Source organism: Pelodiscus sinensis, chromosome 26 (assembly GCF_049634645.1).
Source record: "Pelodiscus sinensis isolate JC-2024 chromosome 26, ASM4963464v1, whole genome shotgun sequence".
In the NCBI taxonomy this organism is placed as follows: Eukaryota; Metazoa; Chordata; order Testudines; family Trionychidae; genus Pelodiscus; species Pelodiscus sinensis.
Genome location: NC_134736.1, coordinates 4727859 through 4753270, shown reverse-complemented (window position 1 = coordinate 4753270; position 25412 = coordinate 4727859). Strand labels below are relative to the sequence as shown.

Below are 25412 nucleotides of genomic sequence, written 5' to 3'. Positions count from 1 at the left end.
AGCTCAGGCTGCATTTAATTGGCGTGGAAGATAGAAGGTTTGCATATTCAGTGCATTTGTTTTGCATATTCAGTGCATTTGGTGTTTTGATTTTGTAGGTGCTATACAAATAAGAAGATACAGAAATAGAGATTATTGTCATTATAGTTAAGATTAAAATTGGTTTTCCAACATAAGTTTGATTTAATTTTTTTAACCCCATTTTACTTGCCTTTGCCAGAATTAAGAAAATCTGTCTAAAACCTCTCATGTGATCTTGTGCCAGGGTAGAAATTTTTCTGGGAAGTCTTGAAGCTAATAGGATGAGACATTGGTGGGATTAATAAAAGAGACAAATATAATTCACTTTTGAAGAGCTTTTTTTCTTCTTTTATTGGCTTATCTCAGATGTTGTGGCTTACAAATGACATTCTCATTTATTCTGTCTCCTCTCAGTGGTTGCATCTGAGCTAGCCAACTTCGTAGCATGAACTCCCTGCTAGTGCAGTTTCACCACCAGTATAGACTGGACTGCAAATCAAGATGTATTAGGGGCCTCTCACAGTTGTCAGAAACTTGGACCCAGTAGTGGAAAGGAAGCTGTAGATAGGACTGAAGTGTTACTCCTCACACTGTAGGTAAGGGCTTGTCTCCACTATCTCAGGGGTCAACATTGCAGGGATTGATCAACAAGTCATTGATTTATTGTGTCTGCTTAGACAAGATGCATTTATCTAAGAGTGCTCTCCTGTCAATGATGGTACTCCACCAGGACATGAAGAGTAGCTGGCATTGATGGGAGAGCAGCCCCTGCCGACCTTACCCCACACGACATCACAGTAAGTGTGTGGACTTCAGCTATGCAAATAGGATAGCTGAAGTGGCGTAGATTAGAACGGCATTGGAGGTTAGTATAGACAAGGCCTTTAGATAGCACTGTGGCCGTGATTCCCAAGGCTGTCTGCTTTAGATGCTGTTGGTGGAGCACGATGTGTCTAGATCTTCTCTAGTGTAAATTAGAGGTCTCTGAGGACCTCTTTTGCCTTTGGCTAGTTTTGGACATGCGTAGATTAGTTAATGCTGCAGGCAAATGTTAGGAGTCTTGCAAAGGTCATAAAAGTCCTTGCCATCCATTCAGCACAGACAAATGAGTGTGGTTTGACAAATTAGGTTCAGGCTCAGTGGGAGGGGCTGGTCATGGTGGAAGATGCACTTTACTTTGGTTGCCCTTTTTGCTGAAAAGAAGCAGTCCTAGGTTGGCCGACACAAAAATTCTGATGTTCCAGCATTGAACTATTAGGCAAATAACATACATTAACAGTTGAAACAAACTGCCAAAAGAAGCAATGGATTCTCCATCTTTTGGCGATCTTCAGATCCAGAGTTGGATGCTTTTCCTGGAAGATGTGCTTTTGTCAAACACAGTCTGTGGGGCTCAATACAAGAGTAACTGTAGGACATTCTGTGGTCTGTGTCACACAGGAGTTTAGAGCGAATGGTGCCTTCTGGCCTTGAAACTTGGCTCTATGAATTAAGGTGTCACTGAGCTATTTTATAAAATTGTTGGTAGTTCCCAAATCAAAGGAAATGTCCTGGTCAGCTGTTTGCATTAGGCTCTAGTTAAGTGAGATGTGCATTTATAATCCCAAGGATGAGGGAAAACATTTTTTTTAAGAAAACTTGATTAAAATAAATGATCTGAAAGACAAAGTCACACTTTGCTAATGGAAAATATATAAATTGGCATCCCTGCCTGAGAGATGTTGTGGGTGGTGTGTTTGTCATTTGGGGGAGTGTGTTTTGTGGTTTTGTATAATCTGTGCCTAGATATAGGATGGGAAAATAGTGCTGAGTCTTGTATGTCAATGAGCTTTCTGAGCTACAAAGTCTGCGGAAAGGTCTAATCATGCTTCCGTTGAAATTCATTGCAAAGCTCTTGATTTCAGTGGGAGCAAGAGTACTCTATTAGTTGCTTCTCTGAGTGTGCCCATTATTGAGTAACGGACCCAGTTACTCACTTGTGGCTAGTGCTTTTGTGTAGGATGGATGTGAATGACTGTGTTGAGTGTACTTCTGTGTGTGGCTTTGCTGTGGCACAGGTATGTTTACTATACCAACCGACTAATGAGGGATAGATTTTCAAAGGGCCTAGACTGTCCTCTGCCTTTGTGTACAACACAAAAACAAATTTCCACATTTGGAGACAGTGTTTAGAAAATGAGGCTCTCAAAACATGGTGTACTAGGAGATTTACCTGGTGTTAATTGAATTGAGGACACAAGCAATTTTTGCATTTTTGAAAATTACACTGAAAATGTCCAAGCTTAATTTTAAATCATGGCTCTGGGGTGGAGCTAGGAATGAGGGGTTCCTTATGCAGACTGACTTGGGGACAGAGGACAACCCCAGCCCCCTCACTGCAGCACCTTGGGGCCAGGTGAGAAGCACCTCTCCATGGCTGCTGCAGCCCCAGTGGGCACAGCTAGGTAAGGGGTGCATGTCCCATGGCTGGGGCAGGTCCAGGTTCATCTTCCCCCTGCGCTCCCCAGGCAGAGTGATGAAGAATGCAGCAAACTGTGCCCTTTCCCCTTCACCAGGGAGCAAGGGGTATAGCCAACAATGTTCCCATAGGAAGTGGGGGTGGGGTAGTTTGAGGTCCCCCCCCCCTCCCTAAATGGTTCCGGAGCGGGGAGAGGTTTGAGACTGGGGCAGTCCTGGAGGTAGGTGGGGTGTTCCCTGCCAGCCTCTTTCACCTGCCTGGTGATTGTCTCTTTCCTGTGTGGTTTTATGAGAAGCCACAGGCAACCCTTTCCAGGCACGTCCCATTTTCCAAGCAAAACCGAACCCTTACCTTGCTAAGTTATGATAAGAGAAAGCTATATATCAGGGCTCCTCAATATGCAGCCTGCGGGCCGTTTGCAGCCCGTGGTGCGGTTTTGAGTTTGTGGGGCTCAACAGAGGTGGGGTCCTCTGAACATGGCCTCCACGGGGAACACGCTTCACAGTGAGAGTCAGTATAATGGTCTTCTGTTGAGATGCATTTTAGTAGTTAAATTCCTGGGCTGTCATTGCTCATTAAAAGTGCTGACATATGGGTGGAAATTGGGAAATACAGCCGGTCCCCGTGTTGCAAACGGTCGACTTACAACCGTTCGCAGTTACGACCAAAAATGTTGTAAATGGCGGACCCCGAGTTACGAACGTGATCCGCGCTTACGAACAGCACAGTCGTGTGTAACTCAATGGGGTCTGACTTACGAACAAACCGAGTTACGACCAATTGCTTGGTCCGTAACCGGTTTGTAAGTCAGAGACAGGCTGTACTGCATTTTATTAATATCCGCAGATCTGACTTACATGGGGCCTGCGTGTTGTGTAGTCTTGACTTAATCTTAGTATTCATGCCCGTCACTGTGAAAGAAGCTATTTGCAGATATATTTAATATTTACATGTATTTGCAACCACACTTAAGTTGCGGCTCTCCACATGTGCTGTGCTGTTAGTATCACTGGCCCTTGGGGCTTCCAAAATTAAGTAGCACTACTATGTATCAAATTTGGTGTTCCTAGCTCTTACTGTTTAGGAGTTCTTGAACAAATAGACCTACAAACAGACTCACTCTCTCAAATATATAGTAGATTCCAGATGACCTGTTTTCTTCTTCCCTTCCGAACTATATCTTTGCTGTTTTAAAAGCTGTCTTAGAACTTGTTGCTAGTCTACCACTGCCACAAATAAGATACAGCATTAATAAAGACCTAGTCTCTGTGTCTAATGAAACATGAAAGCTGCATGATACGGTGGGGTAACATGGCTGATTTTCAAGTCCTTGTGAATGAGTTGAGGGGGAAAGCAAATCCCATGGCATTTGAATGCTATACATTTCCAGTGATTGGTTTAGCTGAATAAAATGGACTGGCAGTGTTTTTTGTTTCTGTATCCTTTCCTTATCCTATCCTTTTCTCCTGTGTCCTTTCCTGTGAGTGACTAATAAACCTTTCAAGAAGTATTGTAGGCCAGGTGGTGTTGGAAGAGGGATGTAACACAGGAGCTTTTCCAGTGAGCCAGCTTTGTCTTGCAATTATTTTCAGGCAAAGCAAACATTGCATTTAAACTGTAATTAGCTGCACCATGGAAAAGCAAGTTAATATTCACTGCTTGACCCTTACTTCCCAAGGAACCTAGTTGCTTTATGGTTCTTGTGCAGTGGGGGTTATCTGTAGTTGTAGGAATTTTTAAATTATTTTTTAATGGATCCTGGAGGGGGAAAAAATGCAAGAAAAGATACTAGTTATGATCCTGAGAGGTGTATATTGGGTTTTTCCCTATAAGCAGAAACTTAATGACAAGAAGTACAAATAGAAAAAAGCTTTCTTCAGATAGTACAGAATTAACTAGTGGTGTTAGCAGTTAAGCGGGAGGTAGAGGAAATGAATTCTGTAGATCTGGGAATCTCTTTGCTCCTGGATTTTAAGGGCTAATTAGCCTTCTTACCGACCTTGTTCAAATATGCAATGCAGTGAATGCTAGCAGCAAATGGACGGGTCTTGTAGATGCTTGCTCTCCAGTTCACGATGGCATAATCTCTCTCTGTTAACAGCAGTTTCTTTCAGGTAAAGTAGTTATGAGAGTGGTTGTCCGTCTTGAAAATGAATGATTACGTGTTTTGTTTTGTTTGTTTAATTCATTTTGTCATCCTCTCCCATTTGTTCTCTGTGAGCTGGAGAAAAGGTGAGCTAGTCCCCTCTTTTTCTAACCCCAGCATGTGCTCCATGGTCTGGGGGTGGTAGTCCATGATTTCAGAATGGGGTTTAGCTGTGGGTCTCCGATGTATCCTTTTCCTTAGACGAACCTGACACTGTTGCTTGAATCTTTCAGGCCTCCTATATAAAACCCCAGGAATGAGGGAAAATTCAGCAGTTTGTTACATTACTATCTCTTGTGTTTTCTAGACACTGTTTGTGTTCTGTATAGCTGTTCCTACCCAATAGTGTAGATACTGGACAATAGTTTTCCTTGTGCTGGAAAGGTACTGTAACTTCAAGCCCCATAGATGGGAAACAGTGATGCTTTAAACCTTCGAAGTCTGGCACTCGTGGAAGAACAGTACTTGGTGCTGAAAATGTTTGTTTGTCTGACTAACTTGTCCCCTCCCAATTGCAGAATTTCTACAGTGACTAAAAGCTCTTGCAGGGTCCTGGCTTCAGCAGCAGAACAGCACAAAGGCCACATTGAGAATAGCTGCTGGGGAAGCCCTCCTTGCTTGCCTGCCCTGTAAATGCAGTTCTTTCTCCATGAAAAGCCCTGACATCAGCTCTTGGAAAAATCCAAGCGCTTGTGTCATGGAACAGAGTTGAGGCACTTGGCTGCTGTGGTACTGAATGGCTGAACTGTGGCTGAAACTTCACTAGAGATGCTTCCCCCCTCCTAACCCATACTGCTGTGAGAAATATTAACCCACACATTGGAAGGCTGCCCAGAGAGAGGAGCAGTTGCAAAATTGCTGTTGGTTATCAGTATTTTCTGAACCCCTCACCCCTCCATGAGCCCCTCCCTCCTCTACTTGTTACACACTTCTTTTAAAGTGGAATCCATTTTTCTACACGGTTTGCTAAAGCTGGCAAAAGCCATCTCAGCAGTATTGTTGATACCTTTCAGAGAGCTCCTAGTGTGGAAACCAAGGCATTGTTTCCTTTTTTCATGAAGTGTTTGAAGAGCATTGATGCCTCCCTTCTATTTTCATCCTTCTCCCCCCCCCCCCCGCCCTTTTTGTCTGTTCCATTGCTTCCCCTTATCCCCACCCATATCTCCTGGCAGCTGCAGAGATGAAGCTTGCCAAGGTCTATGGCACTGCAACACAGCAACAAACATTCTTTTCACCCCCAGTATGTGCCAGTTTGACCACTATTCCAAAGCTGCCTGCAGCATTTTTTTTTTTTTTTTTCAAGTCCCAAATATTCTGGGACTAGTTATCAGAGACATTTCCCTGTGGTAGTAAGGTGCTTTTGCTAGGACTAGTGTTGGGATGTCTCCCGTGGGGAGTCCCAGCCTTTTGGGAATCTCTTCTTTTGATGATGCTTTGGCAGTACAGTATTCATGTAGTTTTCAAGGCTTGGTAGAAGGTGTATTTTGTGATCTTTAGATTTTTGCTGATTTCCATTCCTGCCCAGTTTTGCTGCTATAACAATCGTAGCATCCATTGGTAGAGTTCCTTTAGCTCGACTCATAATGGGCCTTTCAGGAAAACCATTGATAGATTTTTTTTTTTAATTGTTTGCTTTTCATTACAACAGTGAGGTGCTTATTTTTGAAACTTAAAATAATAATGCATAAACTCTTCCCAAGATTGTGGCAGCAGCCCACAAGAATGTTAGCATATTAAAGCAAAACACAATGGCATCCAAAACAAAAACTATGAAGAGCCAAACCCTGCGATCCTTACTAACGTTCTGCTTGGGATTCTGTAGGGTGAAGAGTATCACATGGAGTCAACACAAAGGGACCAAATTTCACAGGCTTTCCGGCCTTCTTCAGTCATTGGTTTCCAATGTCTCTGCATTGACGGTGGGGATTAGACCCATTTGCAGAACTGCCAGTAATCTAAAGCTAATAATGCCATGAGCGATTCTTCCATGAGTCATTCTGTCAGCTGTGGCTGCTGCTCTGGACTCCTACTAAAATAACATGGATGTTTTTCTTTATCAGCCAGTTCAGTTTCCCTTCCCCCTTGCCGCAAGTGCATCAGATCTCTGTCTGGCTGCAAGGGGTCCCAGCAATGTATACCACTTGGCTACACTTTCCAGCTCAGTTTCTCCTTTGCAGCCTGCATTTGAAACCCCTTGTCCTCAAGGGCTGTCAGATTTTTTTTTTTTTTTTTTAATACTGGAAAAGGCTTCATGGTTCCCACAGCTGTAAGCACGGCATTTCCCAGATGACAGGAAAGGGGTCCCTGCACTTGGAGACTGATCTTTAAATGGGTAAATTCTAAGCCATAGGTGGCTTCCGCACTGGGTCAATGGTGCCTAGTGAAAGTAAGCTAGGTAAGCAGATATTGTCACAGCAGGGTTTTGTGGGTAGTGCAGTGAAATACCATATTTCTCTCTGCATTCTCTCTTGGTTTCTAATAGCTGGCCACTTGCCATATCTGCATTTCTTTCTGTCCGCTTGTCATTTGCTATCCCATCAGTTCCTCTATTCAGCCATCCCTCCTGTGCAGAGCATGTTCACCCAATTTTGTTGTGACAGAAGACTGCCTTGAGCTGTATGTTAAGGTCATAATGGTGCTGCTGTGATTCAGGTCACGTGGGCACTATCCTATAAGCCCCTTCTTCTCAGAGCTTTGAAATTCAGCAAACAAATGCCTTCCTGGGGGGAGGGGGGAGAAAGGGAGGAGAGAGAAATGTGAGAAGCACAAATCTTTCAGGTTTTTTTTTTTTTTTTTTTTTTTTTTTTAAGTGGAGATCTGTTTTGAAAAATTACTATGAAATCACTCATGTTTGTTGTAGCTCAAAGATTCCAGTTCAAATTTGCTCAGTTTACAAGTAAAACGTAGCCTTTTCTGACCACCAACACGTCTTGGGTCTAAGAGTCCAATTTAAGTGCATGTCTGATGAAGGTACACCAGTGATAAGATGGTGCCGGCTGTTGTGTGGTCTGGCATGAGTGGTGCGAGAGTCAAATTTAGTCCAGCTGTTAAATCCTAATTACCAGGTCTGCTGGTGTAAGCATGAGCCAGAACAGAATCCAGCTCCTTCTCTGTGCTGCATTTGCTCTGCAGGACTAAATGAAGTAGAAAGTACTAAATTAGTGTGGTGTTAGCAGATGCTTCTCCCTAATATGAGACCCCATTATTGAATAATACCCAGTGATAAACTCTTATTGGATCACAAGGTGCTATTTTAAATAGTCTCTCTTTAGAGCAGAACAACTGAGAGTTGTTTTCTTCCTTTTTTTCCTCACTCATGGATAGGAAAAATCATAAAGCCATGTTTAGGGCTCTGCAAAAAGCAACCTCTTTTTCTAAATGACTACTATTAGGTAACCAGGATGCTTGTAGTGCAACTATTTAAAGAATAATTCTGTCAAGCAAGCAGTTTTTGCTCATCCCTCTTGAGCAGATTTCTTGTTATAAATTACTCATACCAACACAATCTGTAAAAACTGTTTGAAATCCTACAAACAACAATTTACATACAATCTTAACTTTACATATGTAAGTAGGCCAAGAGAAGTAAATATGGCTAAAAGTTAAGCAAATGCACAGGTGTTTCTAAGTTTGGGGCATAAGTTTGAATCAAAATTGTCCTTTGAGTTTGAGAGCAGGTACTAAAATCTTGCTAAAAATCAAGCGGGAATAAAACCCAACATGGTTCTCTGAACAATGTGCTATTTATGACCTGATATATCTTCATCTTTCAGGGCTAGAATGGAATGCTTTGTACTTTTGGAAAGCTGGGAATCCTTCCTAGCCCTGATGTGTTTTGACACACGCAGTCTTAAAACTATTATTTTTCTCTTGGCTTAGGTGGTGCTTTTTAGGCATTGGTCCAGCATTATGTGAGAGAAATAATTCAATCTCTGATATTACAGGCTGTGCATTTTTGTTCAATTACTATTTATTTAACTTATTTTACTTAATTATGACAGAGGCATACTTTGAATAGTCTGACATATTAAGTGAAATAATTCATGCGATTTAAATTGGGAATGTTAAATTTCAGTTAACCAGCTAATTGAGTAGATGATGGAAACTTGGTTAGTCAATAAGGGCAGGATGCTCACTATCCCGGCTGTGCCTCTGCCTTTTAAATGTAGTAAGAGCTGCCCATAGTTCTTACTACATTTAAAAAGCAAAGCTGCTGCAGTTGGGACCCAGCTGTGCCTCTTCCTCCCCTCCCCCCCCCCCCCCCCCCCCGTGCCTGTGCCTCTGCCTCCCCTGCTGGACTCCCCCCAGCACCAGCTCTTGCTTTCTCTCCCCCCCCCCCCCCCGCCCTTGCTACCTCTGATACAGAGGCAGCAAGGGAGTGTGGAAGTGACTAGTTGAGGAATGACTTGACTACATGATAAGCCTAGGCTTAGTGGGTAGCTGACTAGTTGCTTACATCCCTAATTTAAATGGCTTGACAACGGAATTTGTTATAGTTCTTAATCACTTCTGGTATTTGGGAGTCAGAGCTGACCGACTAGTTTTGAAAATGTGCTGATGCACAACAGCACATCAGACAGCATCTGAGGATTTTTATCAGTCAGATTTAGAGCTGAATCTCCAGCTGTTTTGCCTCAGCCTATAGTAGGTTTCCAACAGTAGGTGAAATTTACTGGGTTATTTGGACATAAGAAGGAGAGCTCAAGGTAAGCTTTCACCACTAACTCTAAAAACCACTGTGGCTTTCTGTAGTATGAAAGGTGAACATCTAATGAAAAACAAGTTACATATATGAACGCCTGCTGAATACTTGCACACTGCGATGGACATCTAGCAGAGAAACAAGGTTATATTAGTCACTTTTTAAAGTGCTTTATCTTTGTATCTCAGTTCAGCACCATTCTTCCCTGTTTCCTTGAAAGAAATCTTTCTGGCTTTTCCTGGTTCAGGCTTGCATTCTGAGGTACCTTAAAGAAAATCATATAGTCCACATCTTACTGTGTCACATAGCAGCCCTGTCTACATCATTCTGGAATCTCTTTTGAGGTACATTTTTCAATGTGTAATTTCTCAGTCTAGTTTCTTATACTGCACTTATTACCTCAGTATAGGATTGACTTGGTATTTAAGCATGGAAGGATATCTTCAACAAACTAGGAAGTACCATGAATTATTCAGTGGGAAGAGGAGAAATTTGTGCTGAATGCTCCCAGTCTGAGTGAATGTCTTTAAACTCCTCAGATCTCTTCCATCCCTTAACTTCTGGGGTTCTATAACTCAATGGTGTGGAACTCCTTCACGCCTCAGAGTTGTTGAAGGGAGTATCAGTGGTTCGGCTCTAAGACATAGCTCAGGGGTGGGGAACCTTTTTCGACCCACAGAAAAATCAGTCGGGGCCACGCTTAAGTGAGAAGCAAAGCAAAACAAAAAACAACTCTCACTGTCGTGGCCCCCAACTGAGAAGAAAGACACTCCTCACATTCCCCTCATACATCAGACCCTAGAGTGGGCCCTGGCTAGTAGATTTTGCGAGCTCCAACCCCATGGCGGGGAGCAGGGCTGAAGTGCTAGTACAGGCTCCCTAGTGTTAGGCGGAAGCCATGAGTCTCGGGGGCTGGATCCAGGCAAGCAGGGCACCACATGCAACCCCCCAGGCCCTGACAATCCCTACCCCTGGTGTAGCTGAACAAAGACCCACGTGCCTCTCCAGAACTCTTAGTTTGAGCAGACCCTTCTGAAGTGAAGCTTAGTCAAACAAGGCAGAAATGCAACAGTTGAACACAGGAGGAAAGAAGCTTAAGGTCTCCTCCTCTCTTCCTGTATTGCTAGTGAATTTGCTCGGTATGCGTAGGCTTGTGAGAGGCTTCACTGTGATCATGACCTGCTGCTTGCCCTGCTTCCCTCTCCTCGCTCCCCTCCCCCTTTTTTGAGAAAAAAGAAACTCAGGAAACTGGCTTGCAGCCAGTGGCTGGAGAGCTTCCGGGAATCTATCCCAGAATCCTTCTGGAACAGTGCGCCCCTTGACGCATGCGGCATTGTTCTGTAGAGTGGAGTTTTCATGAGGGAAAGACAGAGGCTAAAGGTGATCAACACTGTGTTCATGTGATCCCAGGATTGGTTTCTTTTCCACAGGCTTCAGCACTAATCTGCTTTCTTCTCTGGCATTAATTCTGCCAGGATGAGCAGGCCCATTGTAAACACTGGATAATAATCACTTGTCATATAGGAATGCTCTGAGACTTGGACCCTGCCTGATTCAGCAAGGTGCTTAAGCACATGCCTAACTTTTAAGCATATCAGCTGTTCTGTTGACCTTAATGGCAGTGTTCATGTGCTTGAAGTGAAGCTTGTACAAGAGCGTCTGCGGAATCAGGGTCTTAATTTAATTACAGGAAAATCCTGAAGCTCATAAGCATGTATTCTTCATGAAAACAAATTGTAGTATAAACCTAATTTGTTGCCCATTTATGCTGTTAGGGAGGCAGTAGAGAAGTGCAAAAACTGAAATGGTAAATGAAAGAGCTGGTTCTTACTTTAGTTTGCAGTCTTTCACTTTCAAAACCTTGCATCATACGAGTATAGCCAGAATTAGAAACACTGTAGGGGAAATTTTTTTTTTCATAGAAATGTTTCTATTTAATATTGTTTTACAAAACAGGTTATAACAAAATGTAAATTTGGGTGCCCCACCTATCAAATGCAACTCCAGTATTTCTAATGCACCCTGTGATGCTCTAACTTTGTGTAGGAGACAGTATTATTGCATCTGTCTTTGAGAGGATTTGTCCATCCTGGTCTCTAGATCCTCATTCTAGCTCTCATTCTGCTGTTGAGTCAGACTCATGGTTACAGCATCTCACTTGATCATCAAAACTGTAGCACTAGGTTACATTTAGCTGCCTGAAACACCTTTGCCTTTCTTCTGTCCTGGGGTCAAGGCTGTCTCCTTGATTATACACATCTAGTTCTGTACCAGCCAGAATAGGATTATGTAAAGATTTAGAATGAGAGGGCGAACGTGCTGTCTAAATGGAGCAGAATGCGAAGAGGTTGGGCTGGGTAAGTATTTCTTCTTTGGGCTTTTTAGATAGGACATGGGGTAATTTAGAGCTAGGGATCTCCTGAACTTTTTGGGGAAGAAAAAGCCAATAATGGATTTGTGCAGCCTCTTGTTTGGCTATATTTTCAGCCAGTGTGCTTTGGCTTTATGTGTATCTTTTTAAGAGAAAACATGCTCCTTTGGAGAGATGTCATTTCAGTTTCCTTTTCCACTGCTGCCACCCTTTTGTGGGAAGGTATGGATTTGTTGATAGCTGCATGCTTGAGTAGCAGATGGCACAAGTGTTGGACATTTTGTGTGTGTATGTACACCTTTATGTGGATCCCTTTTACCCGAAGAGAGGGATTAACTGGGTGAATAAGGTTAAATTCAGACTAAACTTTTAAATGGTAATTAAATTCAATGTGTGTCACATCTGTAAAGGCTTCACCTATGTTTATGCTACTGGAGAGGCAATTGGTACTGGGAAGATGGTCAATTGTTTTTTCCTCAAGAGAAACAAAACTTTCAGCATGAAGTGTCTCTTGTAAACAGTCATAGTTGTGGGGAGGAAAGGTTTCCTTGCTTATTCAGAAAACCATTTGGAAGAGGAGGTTGATTTTGAATGTGGCTCATTGAGTTTTTTGTTTGAATCTGAGGTTTGAGATGCTAGTCTCAGGACTGAATTGCTTCAGTAATACACCCTTCCTTTTTTTTCCTAACGCCATAAACTTTCCTTGGGAGATACAGCACAATTTATTGAAGGAATGTGATGCAGTTAAAATATACTAGATCAGCGGTTCTCAAACTTTTTGCGCTCCGGAGCCCTTTACATGTGTGTAAAATTTATGCAGAGCTCCAGTGGTCCACTGATTGTATGTGTTGTAACTATCTATGTTTCCAGTTTGTCAACCTCGCGGAGCCCCTGGAGATGTCTCGCGGCGCCCTGGGGCACCGTTTGAGAAACACTGTACTAGATAAAACTAAATCATTAAAAACATTGCCTTCCAACTTTTATTGAGTTGCAGCTTCTTTATTTTAGTCTTCTTTTTTTCCCCCCCTTCTGTTGCTGTGTGAAGAACCCAGACAAACAGGAAAAACCAACTCCACTCAGAGTGCTGTGAAATGCACAAAGAAAACAAACCGTAGGGGAGAGGGGGAAGGGGACAGAGGAAAATATTTCCCTCTAATTTTTCATTTGTGGTTAAGCGTTACTAGAAAGAATAGGTAAAAACAATTTAGGGCAAAATGTGACCTTAAATTATCTATATTCATTTTATTATACTAGCCACTTTTGCACTGCTATCCAGATATGAATCTAAGAGCACTTGACAATCAGTAATGAACTAGGCTTCCTAAAACTGCTGAGAGTTCTGCAAAATGGTATTAGTATTTCCTGCTATGCAAGCTGAGGCACACGGAACTTGTTACATGTGAAAGGAGTTCTGTGGCAGTGAGAGGAACAGAATCTCTAGGTCTCTTAATGGCTTTGTCTAGTTGCCTAAATCGATGACTTCCATTCTTGCTTCTCCTTTGAGAAAAGATGTTCTTGGAGGTATAGTGTTGATAAGAACAAGGGTCTGGTGTACTGGGATTTTAACCTCACATCTGCCTTTGGCTTCCTGTGAGACCTTACGTAAATTTTACCAGCTTTATTTATCATGGTTTTACAATTGGGTAAACTGAACTGGTTGGTGATAACTCCATCTTTGGGCTGTGCCGTTCTTTTAGGAACATAAAGGACTTGTAGATAATCTTATGAAAGGCATTACAGAAGTGCAAAACATCTTTATTAACAATGATATTATGGAGCAAAATGTATTTCAACTACACTTTTTTCTTTTTCTTTCAGGTTTCCTCTCAAAAAACCTACAAGGTAAGATAATGGGGTTTGGTTGTCTATCTTTATGCAAAAATGCCATCTTGAAGCTTGCAGTAATTTAAAAAAGCATATTTGGAAATTGTCCGTCGCTCACTGAAGTAAATCAAATGCACAGATTGATCTGTGTTATACAGAAGTTCAGACTAGATCGTCTCAGTGGTCCCTTCAGGTCTTGAAATCTGTTGAAAGGGAGCTGATGACATTTACAGTGCATGAATTGGTGTTGCCATGTGAAGTTTCTTTAGCATTTGCTCAGTTTATCTGGGATTTGAGATGGTCGACTCTAGGGCTATGTCTAGACTACAAGCCTCTTTTTCGAAAGTATCTTTTGAAAAAGCCTCATTCAAAAGAGAGCGTCTAGACTGCAACCACTTCTTTCAAAAAAGCGAGCCGCTTTTTCGAAAGAGCACCCAGACAGTCTGCATGCTCTTTCGAAAAAGCCCTGTTTGCATTCAAGAACACCTTTTTTCAAAAGAGTACTTTAAAAAAAAAAAAGACGTTCTTCCTCGTAAAATGGGGTTTACCGCAGTCGGAAAAAACAGTGTTCTTTCGATTTAATTTTGAAAGAAGGCGGCGGCAGTCTAGACACAGGGGAAGTTGTTTTCAAAAAAACCCTGTAGTCTAGATACACCCTACTTTGGTGCGTGATTACATGCTCTTGTGGCACAAAGCCCCTTTTTTTTGTTTTGTTTTTTAAATCTTTCCTTCTGTCTCCATTTTAAAGTGAAACTTATAGGCAAGGTTTGGGGGGACTGGTGACGTTTGCATGCTCTTTTGCCCCTTGTAAATTATAAATTCATTTTTACAGTGAAATTTGACAAGTTATTGCACCATCAGTAAGGTAGCTTAATTACTTTTAACACTCAAAGGTAAAAGGTTAAATGCACTTTTTACCTGAGAAAATTTCTTCTCCCCTTCAGAATTTGGTGTCTGTCTTTAACTCTTTAAATTAAATGTTGCTTAATGCTGACTCAGTATCTTTATTCTGTTTGGTTATTGAGGCTACCTGAAGCTTCTTTGTGAAGTTGTAGCTACAATTGATACTCCTGTGGTGAAGTGATCCAAAATCAGCTGCTTTTGTTTGACAGGCATGGCAGCATTCTGAGCAGAGAGACTCCAGCTGACAAGAAACAGAAGGTTGAACGCTGCAGTAGTACACACGACTTTGATCCTACAGGTAAAGCTTCAGAACTTCCCAGATGAGAGTGCAGCTTTTAAAAGTTATTGGGAATTGTAGGAAATGAGCTCTTATCGGAGTAATATTCAGCACCTGTTTTGTGTAGTGGGATTGCAAAGCTTTTCCAATATACTGAGACATGGCAGTGAAGGTGGGTTGACTGAATTTGGCATGACTTCGTACGTGATAACTTTCACCTGCTCCAAAATAAATCTAGACTGGTAGTGCCATTAAATGACCTAAATTGTTTCTTATTTTTGAAAAACAAAATAAATAGCCCAAATGTTCAGGAAGCAAATATTTTAGCTTGTGGCTTGGCCTTACTTGTTGGAGATGTGGATATGTAAAAGTTGTGTGGTCACAGCAGCAACTGACTTTCAGTTCCAGTGAGTTTTTAACCTCTGCAACCTTAAGGAGGAAGCTTCACTTTCAAGCACTTGAATTGAAGTTTTATGTACAATTTTTGATGGACATGGTGTCCATTATTTCTTTTTCCTCCTCCTGTAAAGTCTAGAACCTCTTTGTCAACTTTAGAATCTAATGCTGTTTTGGGCACTGGACTGCATGCAAAGATTCTTTCATCTCCCACTAAACCACTAACTCCGTGACTGTTGTGTGTTCGTTAAACTGTCTGCCGGCTCTTGTGTGTAAGCCTACTGGCCCCCATGCAGTGTGCGTTTCTCATGTTTGTGCACTCTGATCCTGCTATTCCATAGGGGACTGTTCAACAGGTGAGAGAAGAATATGAAGTTTGTAGGCTGTGTGGCATGAAGGACATGTTCTTGCACAGAGTGGCTCAAGCTGTTTGCAAACTGGTGTAACTGTTCTGCCACTAGCTGTGGGGTTTCTTTCTGATGTGCAGAAAAAATACTTTAAAATGGGTTTTCTTGGGGGGGGGGCAGGGCGATAGAAGGAGGAATTGCATAAGTATGCAGTCTCTTTAGGGTTAGGTAAAATATTTTGATTTGGGATGAGTGAGAGAAGCTCACAGGATTTTGAACTTCAGGTTTAGAATTTGGCTGCCTGGAAAGCGAAGTAGATGATCCTGGGATCTTTTAATCCCAGTGCCCCCTTTGAGCCTTTTGAGGGCTCTTGTCTCCCCTCAGCAGTAAGGTATCTGTGATCTACTCTGATAGATGGATTCTTTTCTAGCCTCCATTACGCTCCTGCCTTTCTAAAGATGGATTCAAAGCATTGTGCACTTTTGTGTATGTAAGCTGTTTTATGATGAATGCCCGGAGGTCTGTACACCTCCAACACTTTTATCCAGAATAACTTTTTTTCTAGTTCACTTGTTCGCATAGGGGAGAACTTCAATTATTGCACTTTTGTCTTCTGTTATAGACCCTCACAGTGTGGGGTGATGTGTGTTGTTCACATTTGTTCCAAGTGTTATCACCTGTGTTGTTCTTACCCTATTTGTGTGTTGCATGACTTAACCTAATTGTAGAAATCATTCTGTTTTTTTTTCTTGAAGTTTTATTTTTCTCATGTTTGGTCTCCATATTTTCTATATCTCTTTCCTTTTCTCCTGCTCCTGTGCAGATAGCTCCTCCAAGAAGACAAAGTCTAGCTCGGAGGAGAGTAGATCCGAGACGTATGGTAAGCTAAAGCAGCCGCTGCAGCCTTGCATCTTTCCTATCTGCTCCATGCTTTTTGCCTGTGCACCCAAGGCCTTTGCCTTTTGCTTGCTCTGCATGGCTTGCTTTGCAGCAGGGAGAGGGAAGCTGGGTTTTTAATGTGATTTTAGGTGTGTCGGAGTGTAAGCACTGGATACTAACCCATGTATAGGAAGCACACACTGTCTTCCTTCCATATTACCTTGTCTTCTGTTACCAGTTGGGGAAACTTCCTGGAACTGCTGTGTTGGGAGAATCTATCACCAAATAATTATGGCAGTGTATAAACATGCTTAAGTAAGACTGGACTCTACAGAATTTTGGTGCCAATGGTTGACTGTCCACATCTTGTTTTAACCATGAAAGTTGAGCTGGCTGGGTTAGCACGGTTTTGTTTTGCAGATTTTTCCACTATCTCCATTTTTATGAAATGGAAAAACCATTTCACATCAATCCCATGCAAGGGATTGGCAAGGGACTGAGATATATAGACAGAGATAGTCAAAAGAATAAACACGTTTATTTAATTTTTGGGGGAGAATATTCACTCTACTTGCTTCATCCTGATAAGCTAGCATGGCTTGAACTCACATTTTGCGGCTCGCTTCCGTTCTGGGGGTCTTTAGGCTAGTGGAAATCAGCACATACCTGGTTTTCAGGAAAAGCTCACATCGTATTTCCCAGTTCACCCCCAGGATGTGCCACAATGAAGAATATTTTTCAAAGAATAGCCTGTGCTTGCTCATCTTCCTCTTTTAGCCTCCATCAAGAGTGCTTTTCTTTTTACTGTGGTATGACCGTGGCTTGCTTTTCCGGTAACACTCCAAAAGATGTGCAATCAGAAGGCAGGCTGGGCTTACAGCTGGTAAGCATCTCTGGATCCTATGGGGATGGTAGATGATCAATCAGTCATTGAGTTGGCTGAGTTTGTCTAGTGGACAATCTTCCAACTCTGAGAAGTGGACCAGCCTTTGGATCCTGCATGCTTCCAAGTGAACTGGAGCTGGGAAGAGCCCAGGCACAGTTGTCTCTAGAGAATATCTCTGGTGCAGAATCCATACCTGACACTCTTCCTTGGGACTTGGCTCTCCTGCAATGCAGTTGCCCTCGTCCCAGGACCAGTACTGAGATGTTGCAAACCTCAGAGTTGCTTGTGCATGCTTCCCTGAGTTCTCCTCCTGTGGCTGCTCTGATTTGTTGTTGAACTCTTTAGGGTCATATGGTAGCTGGAGTAAGGAACACAGGTTGTATGCAGGGGCTTTTTCCACATACTTGTGCTTCAGTTTCAGCAGGAGAGTTACAGATCCATGGCAAACACACACCAGAATACAATCTCTCCCACCCCACATACCCCAGAAGTCCTTAGGGAAAGGCATACCCTCCTGCCCTCATCCTCCCTGTCTCCTCTTCATGGAAACAGAGAGCATGTATCCCTTTTAAAAGCAGTCAGATACATTTTCAGCTCTTCCATTTTCTGGCCCCTCGCTATTTGCTTGCTAAGGAAGTGGCTCTTCCAGTAGCAGTCCCAGTGTCTTGTCATGATAGAGCCAGGCTGTATTGATGGTCCCTGTTAGTCTTTCTGCTGCAAAAGTAGGGGGTTCTGATACATACCGGAACAGTTAAAACCCTAAACATTTCACAGAAGATTAAAAAGCTTGCCACACCACTTTCCATAGGGCTCTAGAACTAGTTTTGAGAGGGCATGGCCTGTTTAAGTGCAGCTGGAAGCTGATGTCAAGTCAGGCTTGCCCTGATGTAGCTGTGTGCATATCTGCCGTCTCCAGGAGGAAGGAAAAAGGAAACTTCTTGCCTGAAGGCCAAATGTCAGCATTTTTGAATGTTTCAGCTGACAGACTAATACTGGGGAACCCTTTACCAATTCCCAGTTAGCTAGGGCTGCTTCATAGTGAATGCTGGCTAGATAGTGACCCATGCTGACCATATCCAAATACTTTGAACCGCCACTAACGTCTATCTCAAGCTGCTTAACTGTCGCATATTCAGAGTGTTCCATTAGTTACAGGAAATGCTTGGTATGCCTAGTGGAATGTATCTGTGTTTATACTTCTTGCTCACTCTGTACAGTGTCCTGGCTTTTCATGTATTCATAGAGAAAGATGACTTCCTAACTTAAGCCTTTACTTCCGCCAAAATTTCCTGCAGATGCTCTGTCTGTGGCCAGGAGCTAGGAGAGCAGTTTGCAATCCTCCTTCCTTTCCAGTGGCTTTTTGCTGTGTTGGACCTAACCTTTCCTTCTCTCTCCCCTCTGTATTTTCCCCAGCCCTGTGGTACGTGTGGAGAAACCTGCTGTTTGCTTTGGACGGGACCAAACTTTAAGAGTCCAAGCAGAAATAATGGACTAATATTTTTTGCCAGTAACTAGCTATCAGTGCTGTCTCACTTGCCATTGGGTGCTTAGTAATAGTAGTATCTTGAGGTGCAACAAGAAAATAGGGTGTCTTTGTGTGTTCTTTCTTGCTCTTGGAATTCTTATGTGAGGGAGCCATATACCAAGGGTCTTTGAGAAACTCCTTTTGGTTGCTTGAGGAATCAGACAGGCATTTTCATGACGAGAAATTGGTAGTAAATAGAGCTAACTTTAAAATGCTTGACTTCCTCCTTCGCAAACCCAGCTATCCTTCTCCGGTCTGTGTATTCAGTAAAACACTGTAACACAGTACTGTTGGGTGCCATTATAATACAGCTGAATCTTTTGGTGCTTCTTTTTGTCTCATTCATGGAGTGCAATTTTAGTCATGTAAACTGCTTTTAGGTAGATCAGGACCTTGGGCTAAATGCCAGTTAACTTTTCCAGTTTTTCAGTTAATTTGTGGCAAATAGTTTTTGGCATCTTGGGAATTCTCTTCATATCCTTCTTCAATTTTTTTTCTTCTGCAAAATATCTTTTTCTCTTGCACATAATGTCCTGGGTATTTTTGCTCCATAAAGCAGGCTAGACCCCCTGGGTATTAATTTCTTCATTTCCATTCTTAGGATGTGAAGATTGTTGCATTTCACTTGCTTTTGAAAATAGAGTTTGTAGTCTTGTTACAACCCTGATGGAGCCCTAGAGGATTCTTCTTTCTTTGCTCTTCCTGTTTTGTTTGCTTGAGTCCTTCCCATCATTTCTGTTCTAGTCTGTATAGGTTTTTGTGCAGTGCTTGTCCTCGTGCTGTCTGAGCACCTTCCAGCAGTGCATTAACCCAACTGATCAGACATCTGTCACGTCTTATGTGTTCTCTTCTCCTCTTTCCCACAATGGTCAGGGGTGTGCAGTGGAAGTGTCTTGTTAAAATATATTTATATAACTAGACCTGTTGCTGTGTGTTTCATTAGAGAAGGCAAGGTCAAAGAAATGCACCTTGTACTTGGAGTGTGAAGTAGTGAGAATATTGATGGTTTTGGGACAGGTTCGCGGTCTCCTGCACAGACTAGCTTTACTCTTTTTGTTATGTTTGATAGTACCAGGTAATTATCGACCACGGTCTTCATCTCAAAGCATGAGATTTTCAGATATTGTGGGACTAGATCTTGGAGTACTTTGAAAATAAGGACTGAGACCTTGAACTTGTTTCTGTTCTACAGGAAGTTGATGTAGGGAGCCATAAAGCCTTGTGCCTTTGATAAACCCACTCTTTCCAGGCACTGATGTCTTGAAAAGACTGTTGGGAACCCCCTCATCATTAAAATGGCCAAAAACATATTGGAGCATAATGGGGCACTCAGCCACAGGGATTGAATGTGCCGTTTCCATGGAAGCAAATGCTTCTATTTAATGGTTAGAAGATCCAGGTGCGCGTGTGTGTGTGTGTGTGTGTGTGTGTATATGTGTGTGTGTGTGTGTGTGTATATATATATATATATATATATATATATATATATATATATATATATATATAAAAATTAAATAAAATAAGGATATCTAGGCTCACATTAAAATTGTACTAACCTTTCCCTGTGAGTTAGAGGAATGACTTCTGTTTCCATATTAATGGAAGAATCTGCACTGTTCTGATCTTGGAATATTTGTGTTATGAACCCATAAATTGAAGTAATAGCAAGAGTTGAGGGAAATTTGAAACTTCCATCCTATGGGACGTTCTAAAATTAGTTTTCGCTGCAAATTGGGGCAAAAGGTTGACACCACTCAAATTTGGGATGGAAGGAAATTCAGAAAAATCTTGCCACCTGTGATTGGAATAAAATATTTCATCCTTCCTGAGATCAAAAATGTTGGTTTTAGCATAAGCTCACCCAAAACACTTAATTTGAAGTGTGTTCAATGTAAAACTGTGTTTTCCCTCACTGTGGTGCATTACATCATAAGAGTGCTCAGTTCAAGAGCGCAATGCCCCCTTCTCCCCTTAGGGGTCAAGTTTCATAATGCACCCAGAGATGTACAGCTCCATGGTCACTACACAGTGTGAGGGAAATCTGCATTGCATAAGGGAAGATGTAATTTAGAGCCTTTATTCTCAATCCCTGTACTGGGCTGCCTGAAGGCCTATTAGGCAAATATGGCTGAATGTTTTGTTGAACTGATTCAAAATGAAACTTTCTGGGTCAGTTCAAAACCTGTAATATCCAAAATTTGGTCAAAATATTGTTTTTTTTTTTCTTTTTTGGCCACATCCCCTGCATTTTTCACGAGACAGTTCCAAGCCAGCTCTGATAATAGCTAACACTTCTATACAACTTTGCCCTCTTAAAGACCCCAAAGCACTTCAGATTTTCCCTAATGGCTCTGACTCATCGCTAAACCTTGGTGGTGAAAGACACTCTTCCTGCTTCCACAGTCTTTCACGTACATACTGTGCAGGAGGGGAAAATAAGAATCCTCTCCAGTTGAAACTGTGGAGAAGTTCTTAAATGGTCCAAATGTAAATGTACAAACTGTCAGAGGTCAAACACCTTTGCAAATACACTTGAGGCTCTTTAATCTGGCAACCCTGGGAAGCGATATTAAAGAATTTGCCAGGCCAGGGAGTGTACTGCAGAGTCGGGGGATGAGGATGGGGGCACTTCCATTGCACTCTGCTCCTGGGGGGCATACGTGTCTCTGCTTCCTGCTGCTCCCAGGCACTGTCTCCCATTATGGCACTGGTGGGGAAAAGCCTCATGCTGCCTTCCCCCATCTGGGGAGAATCGGAGTGGTAGCATGCAGAGCCTCTTCCTCCTCTGCCTGCTAGGATCTGTACCGTGCATGTTCCTGAATTAGGGACACCCAAAACACGGAGGTTCATGTGTACCGTGCTATGTCAGTGATCATGAAAAGCAAGTAGAATAGTGATAGAGATGCAGCCGTGTTAGTCTGGTCTAGCTGAAACAAAAGACAGAACTATGCAGCACTTTAAAGACTAACAAGATGGTTTATTAGGTGATGAGCTTTCGTGGGCCAGACCCACTTCTTCAGATCAATATGTGGAAGATGCATGTTGCTTCAAAGAGACTTTAACTCCAGACTTCAACCAAAAGCTTCAGAATTGTCATTCATGCTTAAATTTGACACTTTATGTATGGGTTTAAACAAAGACTCTAATTATGTCACCCATTACAAAGATAGCTTCCCCAAATTATCACCCCTAATATCATTACCTCACAGAAACTTCCCCTATTATCACCCCTGTGTCATTACCTCACAGACACTAACCTTCCCCCCTCATCCCCACTCTGTTCTAAAATTTGATTTGTCAATTTCACATGCGTTCATTTTTTTTGATTGTATCACTTTCGTATATATGGTTGTACCGATTTTCTTCCACATATTGATCCAAGGAAGTAGGTCTGGCCCACGAAAGCTCATCACCTAATAATCCATCTGGTTAGTCTTTAAAGTGCTGCATAGTCCTGGTTTTTGTTTCATGAAAAGCAAGGACCTTGACTCTTCCTGTCATCCAATCACAGCACTTGTTAGCCTTGTGGTATTGGTCCAGTAGTGAATCAGAGAGGAAAGTGCCACCTACTGAATAACTAGTGTCTAGACTTTCCTTGGAACTCTTTTTCTAATACTGACTATGCTCAAACCTGCTTAACTAAAAGGTGATCTTGAGATAATATGGCCTCCGGCCAAGAGCACAGTAGTTGTTTGCGCTGAGTATGAGAAGGGATTTTTCTTGACTTTGTCCTTTTAAAAAAAAAAAAAAAAAAAAAAAACCTCACTGAAAGGACTGCATAATATGAAACTAAGTATAGGAATCACAGTTAAGGTGACATACCTTTGTTCCCCAGAGCAGACTAATTTTCACTTCTTGTCCCTGCTGGTTACCAAGAGATACAAAATGTTCTCTTGGTGATAAATGTAATTACGGAGCTACAGTTCACCCTGGTCTCTGGCTGGAAAGATGGAGGTTGCAAGCTGAGGGGTCTCAGGAGAGATGTCTCAAGACACTTCTACAAGCATGGACTCGTATCCATGAAGTAGGAACATCAAGGATTGGAATGAATTATGTAAAGGCAGGGGAGATGACTGAAGGCTCCCACTTCATTATGAACTTGTCAGGGATAATTAACTTGTTGCACTTTGTGTCACACTAAATCACCAGACTCAACATAATCAGTGTGATGCTCTAATATTTCATGGCAACATTGGTCACTAAATCACAACTGTGCCAGAGCTCCTTGAAAACATCCAGCAACTTGTCTTGGGTGTGGTTTTTAATAACGCCTATCCGTCACGGTTCTCCAGATCATCAGAGCTGCATGCCACTGAGTTAAGTCTCAAATGCAAGATCACACGTTGTTGTGCAATCTCAGTTTCATAAGAACAGGCACAGGCATCAAGAACAGAATAACAGTATTTTGTTAAAACTCCTTAGTCAGTTGCTTAATGGATTTTAATTAATAGAAGTGAACAAATGGCCAACTTGAACATGGTTATTCCTTCTCCCTGCCAGAGCAGAATGAAAAAGTGCACTTGAGTCTTACACTTGTTCCCCTCCTTGGGGCTACGGCTATACTGCCATTTTTTTGCAGAAGATGATATGCAACTTGTGCCCGCATTTGCATATCTTCTCCCGATTCTTTTTGCGGAAGAGGTTTTGCTGCTATTTGGTCCAAATGTCGCAAAAAAACCTTTTTTCACAAGACCTCTTATTCCTCGTAAATCAAGGTTTACAGAGTCTTGCAAAAGAGGTTTTTTTTGGCGACATTTGGCCCCGTCTACACAGGGCCAAATAGCAGCAAAACCTCTTCCACAAAAAGAATCAGAAGAAGATATGCAAATGTGAGTGCAAGTTGCATATCTTCTTCCACCAAAAAAGGCAGTATAGCCATAGTCTGGCACAGACATAGAAATTACTCTACTGGTTAAAGAAGGCTAGTCGAGTATCCTTTCTGACAGTAGCTAAAATGAGGCCTTCCATCTTTGTGCAAGAAAGCAACATAAAGAGCAATCGTGTAATCAGTTTTTGTTTCAAGCACGTATGGTTGGTTTGGGTTCCTTTTGTCAGCTAGGATATCCAGTACTCCAGGTGAAGACCTGAATTTTGTTGTTAATGCCGTGTTTTACTTAAGGTTAGGAAAAGAATCAAGCCCATGTGTCTTTGTAGATGACTGTAGGGAGGAGATAGGAATTAACCAATTCTGACTGCTGTGGTCCTAATTAGACTCCCCTCCATCTTTCTGCATCTGCTGGCTTGTTCTATATCTGTAAAATCCAAAGGAGACCAGGAGTCAAATGTAGAGGTGAGATATAAAGGAATCTAACCAGATTTGCTACATTTGGGTAGTTTAGGATGTGGATTGCATGTCAATAAACAGGTCTTGGGTAGTGTATTGTACTCCCTTGTGCAGTTGGCACCTTGTTTATTTGGGGAGCAAACTCTTCCACACAACCATCTCTAGTATTACTGATTCTAGAAATTTAAAACCAACCCACACAGGAAATGAAGGGATTATGCACTGGCAGAACTGTACTGTGTTTTTAAACTAGGAAGGCTTCTTACTAGTAGAAAGACTGCCTGAGATCTTACTCATAAAATCTGAAGGTCTGGCAGCAGAGTTTTAAAAAGGGCCCTTTGAAACAGTACATGTTCCCTTTTCCACCCTGCCCTGGGGCATCATTCTTGTGAAGTGATGCTTAGCAAAGTTTGGTGATGTATAGAAATTGGAGGTGAGGGAAAGAAAGGGATGTTCTTTCATCAGGAAAACGAGGGGTGTAAAGGGAAGTGCTTCTCTTCAGCCCCCTCTTCTCATTCCTCTCTTGGTTCCATTCTATCAGTTTGCTGCTTGTCACTGAGGAAAACAGAACTGCTTCTCCTTTACAGTGGGAGGGAAAGATTTGTTGCTAGATGATGAGTAGAAGGCAGCAGAGGTTCCACAGACAGCACAGGACGAAGTGTGTTCTGATTTATGCTCATTTACATTGGGAGTAACTCCAGTGAAGTCAGCAATAGCCATAGTGCTCTACAAGTGGTGTGAGACCAGAATCATGCCCAAGGTTTCCTTCCCACCTTACTACCACTCATCCTTTCAAACAACATTCTAGGGCGACGGCCCTAATGGGATATGTGACGTAGTGGGGGTGCTGTCTGCTCTGTAACCCTGGGTCCCCCTGCGCTATGATGTGTGATTCCCACTGACTCATCCACATGTGTATTAACCCAGACACCTGGGCTCAGCCTGAGGAGATAACAGGGGAATCCCCAGGGGCAGAGACAAAGGGAGAGAGGCAGAGACCAACACCAGGTTTCAGGGGAAGGGGCAGTTGCTGGCTGGAAAACATGAAGGAAGCAGCCTTAGCTGAGGGCTGAGGGTCTAGTGATGACAATGTACCCCCTAATCCAAGGGGTCTGAGGCATCCTGGCCCTGACTCCTGAAACCACATCCCGTCTGTGCTGTGCTGTATCCTGGATGAGCAATAAACCCTTTCTATACTACTGGTTGGCGGAGTCTCATCTTGCTGCGGACGGGGTGCAGGATCGGGGGTGTACCCAACGTGCCGCCATACAGCCCTATTGGGATAATATTTTCCGCACTTTATTCCTTCTCTTCTCCCCTTCACACAAGACATATCCAAAACGTAGGTCACTGCATGATGCTGGGAGAGCCACTCCTGTTTTCCCCACTGCAT

At 42.4% G+C, this 25412-nt stretch overlaps 1 protein-coding gene across 4 annotated transcripts in view; it reads left to right on the top strand.

Moving 5' to 3' along the window:
• ARHGEF12 (Rho guanine nucleotide exchange factor 12) overlaps positions 1–25412 on the top strand; it is a 112975-nt gene that overhangs the window by 32745 nt on the left and 54818 nt on the right. For 2 of the 4 annotated variants that reach the window (XM_075909528.1, XM_075909526.1), the window contains exons 2-4: positions 13517–13540; positions 14635–14723; positions 16269–16325. In XM_075909528.1, coding sequence (XP_075765643.1) covers positions 13517–13540; positions 14635–14723; positions 16269–16325 — 170 coding nt within the window. The remainder of the gene's footprint in view (positions 1–13516; positions 13541–14634; positions 14724–16268; positions 16326–25412) is intronic. The other 2 variants (XM_075909529.1, XM_075909527.1) reach the window with 1 other exon arrangement.